The sequence below is a fragment of the Nerophis lumbriciformis genome, linkage group LG20 (assembly GCF_033978685.3).
Source record: "Nerophis lumbriciformis linkage group LG20, RoL_Nlum_v2.1, whole genome shotgun sequence".
NCBI lineage: Eukaryota > Metazoa > Chordata > Actinopteri > Syngnathiformes > Syngnathidae > Nerophis > Nerophis lumbriciformis.
The window spans coordinates 13,392,645-13,410,836 of NC_084567.2; the positions used below are offsets into that span (position 1 = coordinate 13,392,645).

Below are 18,192 nucleotides of genomic sequence, written 5' to 3' on the forward strand. Positions count from 1 at the left end.
TATAAGTCGCACCGGCCGAAAATGCATAATAAAGAAGGAAAAAACATATATAAGTCGCACTGGAGTATAAGTCGCATGTTTTGGGGAAATGTATTTGATAAAACCCAACACCAAGAATAGACATTTGAAAGGCAGTTTAAAATAAATAAAGATTAGTGAAAAACAGGCTGAATAAGTGCACGTTATATGACGCATAAATAACCAACTGAGAACGTGCCTGGTATGTTAGCTTAACATATTATGGTAAGAGTCATTCAAATAACTATAACATATAGTACATGCTATACATTTACCAAACAATCTGTCACTCCTAATCGCTAAATCCCATGAAAGCTTATACGTCTAGTCTCTTACGTGAATGAGCTAAATAATATTATTTGATATTTTACGGTAATGTGTTAATAATTTCACACATAAGTCGCTCCTGGGTATAAGTCGCACCCCCGGCCAAACTATGAAAAAAACTGCGACTTGTAGTCCGAAAAATACGGTACTTTGCGAAAAATGATGATCCACAAACTTCTATTTTTGACCCTGAATATGAGGAGCATCTACAAGTTTTAGAAGCTGTGTGCTAAACACTAAGCATTAGGGGCGATGTTCGAAAACCGGTTCTCCCGATGCTTCGATAAGAAAATAACTGATTCCATGGATTCTAATCCCTTTTTGAGAACCGGTTCCCGTTATCGAAGCCACTATACCGTATTTTCGCGACCATATGGCGTGTAGCAGTATTGCTAAGTTCTAAACGACATACAAACATAATAAAACTATCTCGTACTGTACAATGTCTGCTTTCACTGGGATAAAGACTGATGGGATGTTTATATCTTCCTGTTGAGATGAAGAAGTAATCATAATCCACGCGAACGGTTAAAGGGAAAAGTTCCTGCCTTCAGACACGGTCCTCGGTTGTTTGTCTCCATCCCCAGGTAAGAACTGAATGTCACAGATGAACAACTTCTAGATTCATGGCTAAATTCTACTATTATCCAAATGAGAGGCTTGATTTACAGTTTAGAATAACCTTGATGCGATGCAGCAGGACATCGGCTAGCTCTCAGTACAGCAGCAGAGGGCTAGTTAGGTGTCTGTTATCAATGCACCGCTAAAATTGTTCGTCTGCGTTAGCGCTTATAAAAATAACATCACTAATTTTTGGTATAAATTCAGGTCACTATATGTAAATAGAGTATTGTTGGCAAGTTTTGTGGGCAGGATAGCGTCTTCATTGACTCCATTGTTAGCATCATTTTTATTTATTTAGGAGTTAGAATGCATACAAAAAAAACACATGTTAATGTCTTACATAAGGGATGTTAATGATAAGCAGCACATCTCCTTTATAGTGGTTGCACATTTACAGAATGACTGATATGGTCAGGGTGCAGAGGCGCTCCCATCGTGACGTCATCCGGAGCGGAATATTCAAAATGGCCGTCTGAAATTGTGGTGTTTAGACGGTATTTTCACATACGTACTTTGCAGATTGTAAATACAGTTGGATGCGGTTTAATGGATACAATGCAGGCATGTGAAATTCATTTTCTTGTCGGGGACGGCGTGGCGCAGTTGGGAGAGTGGCCGTGCCAGCAACCTGAGGGTTCCTGGTTTGATCCCCAGCCTCTACCAACCTAGTCACGTCCGTTGTGTCCTTGAGCAAGACACTTCACCCTTGCTCCTGATGGGTCGTGGTTAGGGCCTTGCATGGCAGCTCCCGCTATGTGTGTGTGACTGTGGAAATATTGTCAAAGCGCTTTGAGTACCTTGAAGGTAGAAAAGCGCTATACAAGTATAACCCATTTACCATTGTCAAAATACCAGGTTTTTTTAATGAAATATTTTAAAAAATTAGATCTGAACAAAATGTGTTGAACGGTGGCCTCAGCCGCAGGTCCTCGCTTTTCCTCTTACCTAAATGCAGGACCGGGAGACGACATAGGCGCCAAAACAGGCTCGCTAGTGAGCATCATCTAGCTAGCTTACTTTTTGTCACCTGTGTTGGCGCTAAAATCCACTATGTCGATGGCTCTCTACTTTGCTGCTAGTCATATTTGGATGATTACAATCCCAACACTTCTGTAGTTGTAGAGTATTTGTTAGTTGCCAGCCAGAAGGTATATTTTTTATGTAAACAGAGGCCATAACACAGGAAGTGTATTACCCGAGGGGGCGTGGCTACAGGATAGAGTTGCCAAATGGGAAACATTTCCTGACTTCTTGGCATGCCTGTTCAAGAATTTGATATTTTTTAATGGTAATAATGTTAGAAAATGATCTAGTAAAGATTGTGTGCTACATTGTCCAAACGGTTGGTAGATAATACATTTAAAGTCAAATATAGTGTAGAAATTCACCCAATAGCAGGAAAATGTAGTCTTGATCTTCAAAAATATTGCGTGGCAGCACTTCCTGCCGATAGGAATGTCCCTCTTTTGCTCACATGCCTGACAATGAAACTAGAGATGTCCGATAATATCGGACTGCCGATAAATGCTTTAAAATGTAATATCGGAAATTATGGTACACGGACGTAGGGAGAGCACAAATAAAGTTTATTTGTGCTCTCCCTACGTCCGTGTACCACTCCGTATAGCGGCGTTTTAAAAAGTCATACATTTTACTTTTTGAAACAGATACCGATAATTTCCGATATTACATTTTAAAGCATTTATCGGCAGTGCCTTTAAGGTTTAAAACCTTAAAGGCACTGCCTTTGCGTGCCGGCCCAATCACATAATACCTAAGGCTTTTCACACACACAAGTGAATGCAAGGCATACTTGGTCATACAGGTCACACTGAGGGTGGCCGTATAAACAACTTTAACACTGTTACAAATATGCGCCACACTGTGAACCCACACCAAACAAGAATGACAAACACATTTCGGGAGAACATCCGCACTGTAACACAACATAAACACAACAGAACAAATACCCAGAACCCCTTGCAGGACGCTACAATATACCCCCCTCAACCCCGCCCACCTCAACCTCTTCATGCTCTCTCAGGGAGAGCATGTCCCAAATTCCAAGCTGCTGTTTTGAGGCATGCTAAAAAATATAATGCACTTTGTGACTTCAATAATAAATATGGCAGTGCCATGTTGGCATTTTTTTCCCAAAACTTGAGTTGATTTATTTTGGAATACCTTGTTACGTTGTTTAATGCATCCAGCGGGGCATCACAACAAAATCAGGCATAGTAATATGTTAATTCCACGACTGTATATATCGGTATCGGTTGATATCGGAATCGGTAATTAAGAGTTTGACAATATCGGATATCGGCAAAAAAGCCATTATCGGACATCTCTAAATGAAACACAATTAAACATGTAAAGTCAGCTGGTTTTTCCATTCTACGGCGACTTAAAAACCGGTAACCTGTCTATGCCTAACGTTATTAGCGCTTATGTAGACCTTTGAAATGAATCGGAGGGACACGATCTCTACTTTCCACCCAGCCTGATGGACCATGTACGTGAACATTTTCAGGAAAGCACAAAATGATCCAGATGAATGTTTGAATGAGTGAAATGGATCTCCTATAGTAGCATGACTGATGGCTTTCAAACCTGCAACCTCATCTCTAGTCATTCGGTAGATCCTCTACAGGATGGTACTCTCACGGCCCTGGACGGCCGACGTTGCAACATTATTGTAGCTGTGAACATGTGACACAAACAGTGTGGAGAAGTATGCAGACCCTGAATGAAACACAGCCCTTTTATTCCTGCTCTGACATCCCCGTGGCGTCACTTTCCTTCTGCTAATCCTCTCCTTCTGCAACTAGGACAACCCTCCTTACGACAAAGGCGCATTCAGGATTGAGATCATTTTCCCCACCGAGTATCCTTTCAAGCCTCCCAAGATCACATTTAAAACAAAGATCTATCACCCCAACATCGACGAGAAGGGCCAGGTGTGTTTGCCCGTGATCAGTGCAGAGAACTGGAAACCAGCCACCAAAACTGACCAAGGTATGCATGTGATTCTGTCATCAAGCCCCTGGAGGACAGAAATTGAATTACTATTGACAACTTGAGAATATTTTCATATTTACCCATGTGAGTTTAGTACTAGAGGTGGGAAAAATGATTGATTCTCAGATGCATCACGATTACAACGTGATGGATTTGTGGATTGATGGACAAATGTCCAAACATCGATTATTATTATTATTGTATCCGTTTTTACAAGTGATCCCCTCCCATTTTCTTTATGTAGAGAGTCTGCTGGGAAACATGGCGGGGTTCATAAAGGAAACAATCCACTCTTGATGGTGTTTGTAATTGTATGTGCCAGAAAAAAGAGATGACATTTTGCAGCAGACAATATGGATGAACTCTAATATTGTAGTAGATGGAAAGCTTTTCTTTTGGAAAAATACATTTGAAAGAGGAATCATTTTTGTCAATGACATTATCAATGAGAATGGTAAGATTATAGAGTATGATGAATTTACAACTATGTCTGGTGATGCTTGTTCAAGCTTTTCATTTAATCAACTAACTGGAGTAATTGGGAAAAGATGGAAACAAATAATTAATTATGGAACTACTAAATTATTAGTTTGTAAACCTCTAATAAGAAATTCTAGTTTGCAAAAAGGAACTAAAATAAATATAAAAATATAAAAAATGTATTTAATAAAGAAATCTTTAAAGGCTGCCCCATATAACACATATGGAAAATGGGAGGTTTTTTTTGACTGCCCGTTGCCGTGGGATGCAATATTCAAATTAATCTACAAAACTACTATCGATGTGCAAAATCGTTATTTTCAAATTAAATTAAATTTAAAACTATGGAATGTGACAGAGTCGGATGATTGCCGATTTTGTTGTCAGAAGTCTGAATCCACCCTGCATTTGTTTTGGTATTGTCATATTGTGTCTTCGTTTTGGGTGGAAGTTGAAAAAATGTGTTTAAGGATTGGTTTGTTTATGAAACTTGATGTGGTTTCTGTTATTTTAGGAGAGTTCATTGACAGTCATGATTTAGTCAATTTAATTATAGTACTTGGTAAAAGGTTTATTTTTAAGGCCAAAAACAGATATTCACTTAGCATTACCGTATTTTTCGGAGGATAAGTCGCTCCGGGGTATAAGTCGCACCGGCCGAAAATGCATAATAAAGAAGGAAAAAAACATATATAAGTCGCACTGGAGTATTAAGTCGCATTTTTTGGGGAAATGTATTTGATAAAACCCAACACCAAGAATAGACATTTCAATCAATCAATCAATGTTTATTTATATAGCCCTAAATCACAAGTGTCTCAAAGGGCTGCACAAGCCACAACGACATCCTCGGTATAGCCCACATAAGGGCAAGGAAAAACTCACCCCAGTGGGACGTCGATGTGAATGACTATGAGAAACCTTGGAGAGGACCGCATATGTGGGTAACCCCCCCCCTCTAGGGAGACCGAATGCAATGGATGTCGAGTGGGTCTAACATAATATTGTGAGAGTCCAGTCCATAGTGGATCCAGCATAACAGTAAGAGTCCAGTCCACAGTGGGGTCAGCAGGAAACCATCCCGAGCGGAGACGGGTCAGCAGCGCAGAGATGTTCCCAACCGATATAAAGGCAATTTAAAATAAATAAAGAATAGTAAACAACAGAGATAAAGGCAATTTAAAATAAATAAAGAATAGTAAACAACAGGCTGAATAAGTGCACGTTATATGGGGCATAAATAACCAACTGAGAACGTGCCTGGTATGTTAACGTAACATATTATGGTAAGAGTCATTCAAGTAACTATAACATATAGAACATGCTATACGTTTACCAAACAATCTGTCACTCCTAATCGCTAAATCCCATGAAATCTTATACGTCTAGTCTCTTATGTGAATGAGCTAAATAATATTATTTGATATTTTACGGTAATGTGTTAATTTTACACACAAATCGCTCCTGAGTATAAGTCGCACCCCCGGCCAAACTATGAAAAAAAACCTGATTTATAGTCCGAAAAATAATGTACTTTCTTTAAAACATTATTCAATATTTTTTATCTTTAGAAAGTTATATGGTTGAAACCGATAATGATGCCAAAAAACATAAAAAAAGATGGGAAGTCCTCAAATGCTTATTTTGAAAATGTAATTTTTGTTTATAGATTATATGCAATTTGTTGTTGTTTCCTAATTTGAGTTTACATAATGAAGGTGTGTGTTGCTGAGCCCGACCTGGACATAATCTGGACTGTATATAAATGCTTATTTTGAAAATGTAATTTTGTTCACAGATTATATGCAATCTGTTGTTGAGTTCCCTAATTTTGAGTGTACATAAATGAAGGTGTGTGTTGCTGAGCCCGACCTGGACATAATCTGGACTGGACCTGGTTTTAAGAACCCTTTAAACAATCTAATTTCATTGACAACCTGGTCTGGTGAAGATAAGGTCCTTTTAAAAAAAATGTATACAATAAAATAAGATAAATAAATAAAAAACATTTTCTTGAATAAAAAAGAAAGTAAAACAATATAAAAACAGTTACATAGAAACTAGTAATTAATGAAAATGAGTAAAATTAACTGTTAAAGGTTAGTACTATTAGTGGACCAGCAGCACGCACAATCATGTGTACTTCACGGACTGTATCCCTTGCAGATTGTATTGATATATATAGATATATAATGTAGGAACCAAAATATTAATAACAGAAAGAAACAACCCTTTTGTGTGAATGAGTGTAAATGTGGGAGGGAGGTTTTTTGGGGATGCTGCACTAATTGTAAGTGTATATTGTGTTGTTTATGTTGATTTAACAAAAAACAAAACATTGATTATTAGTTAAAGTTAAAAGTAATGGTTCATAAATGCTAATATTCTCTAAAGCAGAGTTTCTTAACCATTGTTGGGCCGCGAGCGCCCCCAAGAGAGCCGCCAAAAGATATCTGTTTTTCTCCGTTGTAATACACTTTTCCAATATCAAGCAAACAGAAGAAGGCTGGCGCTGAAGTCATAGAGAAGTTTCTTCAGCGCAAAAATGATGACTAAAGTGGTGACGCTGTATTTTCATTTGCACCTAAATCTTATTGATGGTTTATTTAAGAAACATGTACAGTCATGGTCAAAAGTTTACATACACTTGTAAAGAACATAATGTCATGGCTGTCTTGAGTTTCCAATAATTTCTACAACTCGCATTTTTTGAATGAAACAAAAATTAAGCTAAATCAGGCTAGAATGAAGGTTTTACAATGGCTTTCCTAAAGTCCTAACTTAAACGTGTGGACAATGCTGAATAAAACAAGTCCATGTCAGAAAACCAACACATTTAGCTGAACTGCACCAATTTTGTCAAGAGGAGTGATCAAAAATTCAAGCAGAAGCTTGTGGATGGCTACCAAAAGTGCCTTATTGCAGTGAAACTTGCCAAGGGACATGTACCGTATTTTCCGCACCATAAGGCGCCCTGGGTTATAAGCCGCGCCTTCAATGAACGGCATATTTCAAAACTTTGTCCACCTATAAGCCGCCCCGTGTTGTAAGCCGCATCTAACTGCGCTAAAGGAATGTCAAAAAAACAGTCAGGTCAGTCAAACTTTGATAATATATTAAAAACCAGCGTTCTAACAACTCTGTTCACTCCCAAAATGTACGCAAATGTGCAATCACAAACATACGTATATCAACATGGACAGAGCTGCGTGAAAAAAGCCACCCGGCCTCTTCGCGTAAACTTAAACTTACCTTAACCACTCGCTCATCTTTTCTTCATCCATCCCTTCGAGTTAGCTTTTATGATGACGCCGGCTGGAAAGGTCTCTTTTGGCAAGGTCTTCCTTTTGAATATCACCATGGGTGGAAGTTTCTGGCCATTAGCATGGCAAGCTAGAACCACAGTGAAGGATGACTTCTCATTCCCTGTGGTGCGAATATTCACCGTATGTGCTCCCGTTGTATCCACAGTGCGGTTCACAGGAATATCAGTTGCTGTGAAATAGTAATCCGTGTGCGGATGGAGAGATTGCGTCTTTTCATGAACCGGATACCTGTCGCTTAGTAGGAGCCATTTTGTGGTCTTTACAGATGTAAACACACAAAGGAAATGAAACGTACGGTGATATCCGCGCGCTTTTTCTTCTTCTACGCGGGCGGGTGGTTGCTTACAGTAGAAGAAGAAGCGCTTCCTGTTCTATGGGGGCGGGTGCTTACCTTGGCGGTTGCTTGCGTAGAAGAAGAAGCGCTTCCTGTTCTACCGGGAAAAAAGATGGCGGCTGTTTACCGAAGTTGCGAGACCGAAACTTTATGAAAATGAATCTTAATATTTATCCATATATAAAGCGCACCGGGTTATAAGGCGCACTGTCAGCTTTTGAGAAAATTTGTGGTTTTTAGGTGCGCCTTATAGTGCGGAAAATACGGTAACCAAATATTAACATTGCTGTATGTATACTTTTGACCCAGCAGATTTGGTCACATTTTCAGTAGACTCATAATAAATTCATGAAAGAACCAAACTTCATGAATGTTTTTGTGACCAACAAGTATGTGCTGCAATCACTCTATCACAAAAAAATAAGAGTTGTAGAAATGATTGGAAACTCAAGACAGCCATGACATTATGTTCTTTACAAGTGTATGTAAACTTTTGACCACGACTGTATCATTATTGTTTGTGTAATTGTATGTACATGTATTTTCCGTCAGTTTTTATGAAACCCTTCTATATTTGATTAGTCATATTAATTAAGTCATAGAGAAGTTTCTTAAGCGCAAAAATTATGACTAAAGTGGTGAAGCTGTATTTTCATTTGCACCTAAATCTTATTGACGGTTTATTTAAAAAACATTATTGTTTATGTAATCTGTGTAATTGTATGTACGTGTATTTTTCGTCAGTTTTAATGAAACCCTTCTATATTTGATTAGTATTTATTTCTGTAACCAGCCTGACCTAAGCCTTGATAATAATCTTTGTGATTACTAGGGGTGTAACGGTACGTGTATTTGTATTGAACCGTTTCGGTACGGGAGTTCGGTTCGGAGGTGTACCGAACGAGTTTCCACACGAACATATTTAGTAGCCGCCTCCGCTTCCTTCTGCCTCTGTTTCTGTCAGTCCTCTACACAGCACCCAGCATTGTCCCACCCACACAACCATCTGATTGGTTACAAACAGAGCGGTAACAGCCAATCAGCAGTGCGTATTCAGAGCGGTAACAGCCAATCAGCAGTGTGTATTCAGAGCGCATGTAGTTAGTGCTTAGCGTTTAGCAGGTAAGCCCGTGGACCTTCTAGAAATATAAACTGCAGCTCAGCTCGCTCGCAGTCCTGGCTTGAGGTGAAGGCTAATTAGCTTTTAGCATAACGTTAGCTCATTTTGCGGTGTGTGTGTGTGTGTTACGGACAGCAAAGCCCTGTCTGTCTGTTATTTCACTTGGCCTTTTTCTGTGTTGATTCAGCTGTGTTGAAGCAGCAAAAAAGGACAATACCGTATTTTCCGCACTATAAGGCGCACCTAAAAACCACAAACTTTCTCAAAAGCTGACAGTGCGCCTTATAACCCGGTGCGCTTTATATATGGATAAATATTAAGATTCATTTTCATAAAGTTTAGGTCTCGCAACTACGGTAAACAGCCGCCATCTTTTTTCCCCGTAGAAGAAGCGCGCGGTGCATGCTGGGATATGTGACGTTTCATTTCCATTTGTGTGTTTATGTAAAGACCCCAAAATGGCTCCTATTAAGTGTGTTGTCTGTCTAATTATAAATAATGCAGACGAGGCGTGTTAACTGAGTTCTCAACGTTTTCTCACAGCGTGCTCATAACCACATTCGAACTCCCAGCATACAACAACGCTTCTCAGGGCTACCGCGCATGCTCGTAACTATCGTTGCATGCTGGGTAGTGTAGTTGTTATATTTGCTAGCTCATAACAGCACATTGAGAGACACGCTTACGCGCTTAATTCAATACTCGCCGTCATTCCGGGTGGATTGACAAAAGACCTCCAGCCGCTAGATATTGGTGTCAACAGGGCATTCGAAGCTAGACTGCTAACTGCTTGGGAACTTCTCAGGGCTACCGCGCATGCTCGTAACTATCGTTGCATGCTGGGTAGTGTAGTTGTTATATTTGCTAGCTCATAACAGCACATTGAGAGACACGCTTACGCGCTTAATTCAATACTCGCCGTCATTCCGGGTGGATTGACAAAAGACCTCCAGCCGCTAGATATTGGTGTCAACAGGGCATTCGAAGCTAGACTGCTAACTGCGTGGGAACTTCTCAGGGCTACCGCGCATGCTCGTAACTATCGTTGCATGCTGGGTAGTGTAGTTGTTATATTTGCTAGCTCATAACAGCACATTGAGAGACACGCTTACGCGCTTAATTCAATACTCGCCGTCATTCCGGGTGGATTGACAAAAGACCTCCAGCCGCTAGATATTGGTGTCAACAGGGCATTCGAAGCTAGACTGCTAACTGCGTGGGAACAATGGAAGACAGAAGGCGAACACACCTTCACTAAGACGAGGAGGCAGCGCCAGACGACGCCAACATCTGCCAGTGGATCGTAAATTTGCCCAACTTTTCACTTCGGACACCGAAGACGAAGGATTTACGAATGAAGAATAACTTCAGAAAGTGAGCGCTATGTTTATTTTGTGTGTTGTGACATTAACGTTCGAGCAACATTATGTTGCTATTGCTCTGCACTATTTTGAATTTTACTATGTTTGTGATTGCACATTTGCGTACATTTTGGGAGTGAACAGAGTTGTTAGAACGCTGGTTTTTAATATATTATTAAAGTTTGACTGACCTATCTGACTGTTTTTTTGACATTCCCTTTAGCGCAGCGTAGGCGCGGCTTATAGTCCGGGGCGGCTTATTGGTGGACAAAGTTATGAAATATGTAATTCATTGAAGGTGCGGCTAATAATCCGGTGCGCCTTATAGTGCGGAAAATACGGTATGTTAAATGAAGAGTTTCTGTCTCTGATAGTTGATATAATAATGTAACTGCATCATTAAGCCTACATGAACTCCATGGTGTTCAGGGATGACTAGTCTCTCCTAATGCTATTGTACCATTTTTTCAGCTATAGTTACATTAATCATTAGTAATGGAGCAGCCTAGTTTTGAATGGCAGGGTCCCTGCTATCACATGTTGATAAAAATATAACATTTACATAATAAAAATCAACTACAGGCTTCCCAAATGCTGTAATAAATTAAGCATGATGAGTTGACTTGAAACTGTTTAATGTTGCACTTTTTATATGTAGAAGAAAAGTTTTGTCATTGTATTTAATCTGAGCAACATCTTAGGCAGTTTAATGTTGACGTGGGCAGAATTATTATAGTGTTCCAATGTTCAAAGGATAAAGCCGTTGTTTACAAATTTGGTAAATAAATAACCAAAAAATTTATATTTTGTTGTTTTCTTACTGTACCGAAAATGAACCGAACCGTGACCTCTAAACCGAGGTATGTACCGAACCGAAATGTTTGTGTACCGTTACACCCCTAGTGATTACCCACATGCTTCCATATCCTTTGACAAGGATGTAAACTAGGTTTGATATAATTATTGAACATGATTCAAATCAAGAGTAAGAAGACTAATTCAGTGTTAATATTTGAGTGGGCCCCGGGTCCCTCTGATGTGAAAAAGTTGGGCCCCGAAGTCAAATAGTTTAGAACCCCTGCTCTAAATTCTAAAAACAAAATGTATGCAATTTCACCTAATTACGGTAGTCAAAAAAATATTTTTTTGCTAACCAATAACTATAATCCGCAAACAATGTGCCGTTGTTGAGTGTCTGCGGTCTGGAGATTGACCGAGTGACCATGCAATACTCTTTGTAGGTCTACTTTGAGACGAGAGAATGGTTATGGTTTAAATTCATATCGAAGAATTGTCAGGTATTTAATGAGAACTACTTCATATTGTCAGTATAGGCTACCGAGTTTCATTTTTAACATTTGGCCTTGGGATTTATTTTTTCAATGAAAAATTTTATGGAAAAACCTAAGTTGTAGGTCTGGTTCCAACCAACCATGAGAGAACTGTTAGCTCACATTCTTTGAATGTTACGTGTTAGCTGGGTTAGTGCGGACACACACACAGAAGGAAGGAGAACAGGACGAGCTATGCTCGCTAAACATGAAGTAGTGAAACAGGTAAAAAATGTACACTTTGTACATTCCAACAGAAGGCTAACAGGAGCCGAGTTACAACAGAGAGTAACCAGCCAAGAAGAGGAAATGAGCAAGTAGAGGAATAAATCAGGAGAGACGATGATATTTTTAAAGTACGGCAACAAGTTGGGACAGTTATTTGATCACTTGGCAGGCTACTACAGTTCTCACAGATTTTTAGTCTTACATATACAAATAAATATACATACATAAATATATACTGTGTGTGTGTGTATATATATATACAGGACTGTCTCAGAAAATTAGAATATTGTGATAAAGTTCTTTATTTTCTGTAATGCAATTTAAAAAAAAAAAAAAAAAAAAAGTCATACATTCTGTATTCATTACACATCAACTGAAATATTGCAAGCCTTTTATTATTTTAATATTGCTGATTATGGCATACAGCTTAAGAAAACTCAAAAATCGTATCTCAAAAAATTCGAATATTTTCTCAGACCAAGTAAAAAAAAAAAAAAGATTTATAACAGCCAAACAAAATCCAACATTTGAAAATGTCAATTAATGCACTCGGTACTTGGTTGGGAATCCTTTTGCACGGATTACTGCATCAATGCGGCGTGGCATGGAGGCAATCAGCCTGTGGCATTGCTGAGGTGTTATGGATGCCCAGGATACTTCAATAGCGGCCTTTAGCTCATTTGCATTATTGGGTCTGGTGTCTCTCAGCTTCTTCTTCACAATACCCCACAAATTCTCTATGGGGTTCAGGTCAGGGGAGTTGGCAGGCCAATCGAGGACAGTCATGCCATGGTCAGTACACCAGTTACTGGTGGTTTTGGCACTGTGGGCAGGTGCCAGATCATGCTGGAAAATGAAATCATCATCTCCATAGATTGATGCAGTAATCCGTGCAAAAGGATTCCCAACCAAGTACTGAGTGCATTAATTGACATTTTCAAATGTTTGATTTGGTTTTGCTGTTATAAATCTTTTTTTTTTACTTGGTCTGAGGAAATATTCTAATTTTTTGAGATACGATTTTTGAGTTTTCTTAAGCTGTATGCCATAATCAGAAACATTAAAATAATAAAAGGCTTGCAATATTTCAGTTGATGTGTAATGAATCCAGAATGTATGACATTTTTGTTTTTTTAATTGCATTACAGAAAATAAAGAACTTTATCACAATATTCTAATTTTCTGAGACAGTCCTGTATATATATGTTTTCTCAAAGTTACATTTTTTTAAGACAAACTACAACAGAGCACAACCAGCTAGCTTCTCTTACTTACCATTATTGCTTTAACACAACATATATTTATCATGTGTATTTTTCACAATCACCAATTAGATGGGATGAAAATTGTTCCTTGGTCTGAGGAGTTTGTCTGGCGTTCAGACTTGTCACTCACCTCTGTCCGTACACACACGGAGCGCATGCACATACACGACCGGTCCAATTGTTAGTCACGTTGTTGTGATAGAAATTTACTGTCACGGATAGCTAAAGTGCCATCATTACCTGACCACACATGAAGCTAATACATGTAAGTATTTAGACGCAATTACATGCAAAAATATTAAAGTGGTCTCAGCTTACAATAAATGAGTGTTAGCGCCCCCTATCATCTGCATCTTAAATATACTGACACTGAGGTCAAATACATACAAATAGATTATACTTGTATAACACTTTTCCACCTTCAGTCCTGTTGAAGCAGAGGATAAATTACATAACATATATAATGAACATAAAACAGGTGGCTTGTGCAGCCCTTTGAGACATTTGTGATTAAGGGCTAGATAAGTCAACTTTGATTCATAAAATAAATGAGTGTAGTGGTATTGAGGTAGAGAATATATTAACATAAAATAAATGTGTAGTTCTATTGAAGTAGAGCATATATTGACATAAATTAAACAAATGAGTGTAATTATATTGAAGTAGAGAATATATTAACATAAAATAAATGTGTAGTTCTATTGAAGTAGAGCATATATATTATGCTCTATATATATTGACATGAAATAAACAAGTGTAGTTATATTGAAGTAGGGAATATATTGACATAAAATAAATGAGTAATTATATTGAAGTAGAGAATATATTGACATAAAATAAATGTGTAGTTCTATTGAAGTAGAGCATATATTGACATAAAATAAATGAGTGTAATTATATTAAAGTAGAGAATATATTGACATAAAATAAATGAGTAATTATATTGAAGTAGAGAATATATTAACATAAAATAAATGTGTAGTTCTATTGAAGTAGAGCATATATTGACATAAAATAAATGAGTGTAATTATATTAAAGTAGAGAATATATTGACATAAAATAAATGAGTAATTATATTGAAGTAGAGAATATATTAACATAAAATAAATGTGTAGTTCTATTGAAGTAGAGCATATATTGACATAAAATAAATGAGTGTAATTATATTGAGGTAGAGAATATATTGACATAAAATAAATGAGTGTAGTTGTATTGAAGTAGAGCAGGGGTCACCAACGCGGTGCCCACGGGCACCAGGTAGCCCGTAAGGACCAGATGAGTAGCCCGCTGGCCTGTTCTAAAAATAGCTGCCTCTATTTTTTAAAACGTTTTTATTTACTAGCAAGCTGGTCTCGCTTTGCTCGAAATTTTTTATTCTAAGAGAGACAAAACTCAAATAGAATTTGAAAATCCAAGAAAATATTTTAAAGACTTGGTCTTCACTTGTTTAAATAAATTCATTTATTTTTTTTACTTTGCTTCTTATAGCTTTCAGAAAGACAATTTTAGACAAAAACTACAACCTTAAAAATGATTTTAGGGTTTTTAAACACATACCAGTATACCTTTTTACCTTTTAAATTCCTTCCTCTTCTTTCCTGACAATTTAAATCAATGTTCAAGTCAATTTATTTTTTTTATTGTAAAGAATAATAAATACATTTTAATTTAATTCTTCATTTTAGCTTCTTTTTTTTCGACAAAGAATATTTGTGAAATATTTCTTCAAACTTATGATTAAAATTCAAAAAAATGATTCTGGCAAATCTAGAAAATCTGTAGAATCTGAGGCTTTTGACAAAGTTGCAGAAAAGTACTCTCATGTCATAAACAGAGTTGGGCAAGAGTTTGAGAACAGGTTTTGTGACCTGGATCAGCTTGAGCCATGTGTGTCGTTCATTTCTAATCCTTTCATGAACGTGGACATATCATGCATTGCTGAGCAGTTAAGTGCAACATTCAGCCTGGATGCTGAACAGGTGGAGATTGAAATTGTAACAATGCAAAATGCCCTCCACCTCAAAGCCCACCAGGCTGCACCAAACTTTTGGTGCCTTGTTGACACAGAAAAGTACAGTGGTGTATGCGCAGCAGCTATGAAGGTTGCAAGCCTGTTTGGTTCACCTTATCTTTGTGAATCAGCCTTTTCTGACATGAACTTCATCAAGAACAAACACAGAACACACCTCACTGATGCACATCTGCAAGACTCACTCAGAGTTGCAGTGTCAAGTTACACACCAGAGTACAACACACTAGTTAACAGCTTGCAATGCCAGGCTTCCCACTAATTGACAAAGAAACAGATACCAGATTTGGTGTCCAGTTCAAAGTGTGACATGATTTATTTAAAAATTTGAGAGTTGACTTTTGTATTTTACATGAGTTATTATTTGTACAAACATGGTGCAAAGTAATTTATGATTTGTTAAAAAATGTTAGTGGCTAGCTAGTTAAAATGGGATATTGTTATTTCACAAGACTGTCTTAGAAGTGATGATTTGAAAATGTTCAATTTGAAAAATGTGCACTTAGAGAAAATAAAAATAAAGTGTTGCATATTGATATTTATCTGTTTCTATATATATTTATTGTGAGAAATCATTAAGATGATCAGTGTTTCCACAAAGATAAATATCATTAATTATTAATAACAACATAGAGTTAAAGGTAAATTGAGCAAAAAGGTTGGTGACCCCTGAAGTAGAGAATATGTTGACAAAAAATGAGTGTAGTTATATTGAAGTAGAGAATGTATTGACATAAAATAAACAAGTGTAGTTATATTGAAGTAGAGAATATATTGACATAAAATAAATTAGTGTAATTATATTGAAGTATAGAATATATTGACATAAAATGAGTGTATTTATATTGAAGTAGAGAATATGTTGACATAAAATAAATGAGTGTAGTTGCATTGAAGTAGAGAATATATTGACATAAAATAAATGAGTGTAGTTGTATTAAAGTAGAGAGTATATTGACATCAAATAAATGAGTGTAGTTATATTGAAAGAAAAGTGGTCTTCCAGAAGGTCAATGACTGAGTGTGTGTGTTTTGTCTTGCAGTTATTCAATCCCTCATCGCACTGGTCAATGATCCTCAGCCAGAACATCCTCTGAGGGCAGACCTAGCAGAAGAATACTCAAAGGACCGTAAAAAATTCTTGAAGAATGCTGAAGAGTTTACAAAGAAACACGGTGAAAAGCGGCCAATGGACTGATCACCTGACGAGCGTTTAGCCCTCCGTCTCTTTCTCCCCCTTACTTCCTCTCCTACCTCCTCTCCTGTCTCACCTCCCAAGGTCTCACCTCCCGTCTCGCTCTCCTAATTCCCATGGCTGACACGCGCTGGTGGTCCTCCTCCTCCGTCTTCACAGCCTCACTTTCTTTCTGCTGTCAGTCCAAATGGAAAATAAAGTTAGGGTAACAAGATGCTCACATGAAGAGTCGGATAGAAGTCGTCCTTTCTCTTCGCTTTTCCCCCTCCATAAAGTAAATGCATTTTTTTTAATGTGGATTATTGGTTTTCTTTGCCACCTCGGCAAAGAAGCGATCGTGCTGTTTGTTTTTTGCAGACTGAAGATGTCCCCCCTCCTGCTTGTAGACCTGCACTGTACTCTTAGAACGCTCCCTCACGGCTCCTCGGCCACTTTGTAACCACACGTGTGTGAATAGAACCCTTCTTCTGTACTCGTCACAGACCAAGTCTCCAGGGCAGGGGAGCCCTGTTTTTATGCCTTTTGAGTAGTTGTACCCAAACGTTGCTCAGAAAGACTTGAGCTCTTTTAATTTGCATTTGGATATATAAAAGTGACAAAGTAGGAGCTGCCTGCTTGTTTAATTGGGAGTGCTCTCTTTGACAAACACGGACCACGTTAGGACGGTCTGGCCCGTTGACTCACCGGGAGATGGCCTCGGAACCTCCGACCGGAGAGAGAGGGCAGCGTGTAACCGATCCGAATAAAGATGGCAAAACTGTCTGCTTGCTAGTTCACTCCCGCCACGCACTTCAGCTCGTGATGACCACAAGACTATAATGTGTACAAATACTCCTTTTCATTAGACCACTCCAACATTTCATCACTAGATTACTCGTAACTATAAGTCAGTGTTTGTCAACCTTTTCTGAGCCAAAGCACATTTTTTTCATTGAAAAAATCCCGAGGCACACCACCAGCAGAAAACTTTAAAAAATTAAACTCAGCAGCCCTATTGACAGTAAAAAGTCGTTGGATATGAATTGAAACCATAACCAACATGCATAGCTACAGCTCTTGTCTCAAAGTAGGTGTACTGTCACCACCTGTCACATCACACCCTGACTTATTTTGAGTTGTTTGCTGTTTTCCAGTGTGTAGTGTTTTAGTTCTTGTCTTGCGCTCCTATTTTGGTGTTGTCATGTCCTGTACGGATGCACTTTTTTTCTTACCTTTGGGGCGGCATAGCTCGGTTGGTAGAGTGGCCGTGCCAGCAACTTGAGGGTTGCAGGTTCGATTCCCGCTTCCGCCATCCTAGTCGCTGCCGTTGTGTCCTTGGGCAAGACACTTTACCCACCTGCTCCCAGTGCCACCCACACTGGTTTAAATGTAACTTAGATATTGCGTTTCACTATGTAAAGCGCTTTGAGTCACTAGAGAAAAGCGCTATATAAATATAATTCACTTCACTTTGTGGACGCCATCTGGTCAACGCGCTGTAAGTCTTTGCTGTCGTCCAGCATTCTGTTTTTGTTGACTATGCAGCCAGTTCAGTT

General features: G+C 38.3%; 1 protein-coding gene across 1 annotated transcript in view; it reads left to right on the forward strand.

Moving 5' to 3' along the window:
* ube2l3b (ubiquitin-conjugating enzyme E2L 3b) overlaps positions 1 to 17,417 on the forward strand; it is a 34,590-nt gene extending 17,173 nt beyond the window's left edge. The window contains exons 3-4 of the mRNA XM_061980471.2: positions 3,798 to 3,984; positions 16,506 to 17,417. Coding sequence (XP_061836455.1) covers positions 3,798 to 3,984; positions 16,506 to 16,660 — 342 coding nt within the window. The 3' untranslated portion in view covers positions 16,661 to 17,417. The remainder of the gene's footprint in view (positions 1 to 3,797; positions 3,985 to 16,505) is intronic.
* Positions 17,418 to 18,192: the final 775 nt, after the last annotated feature.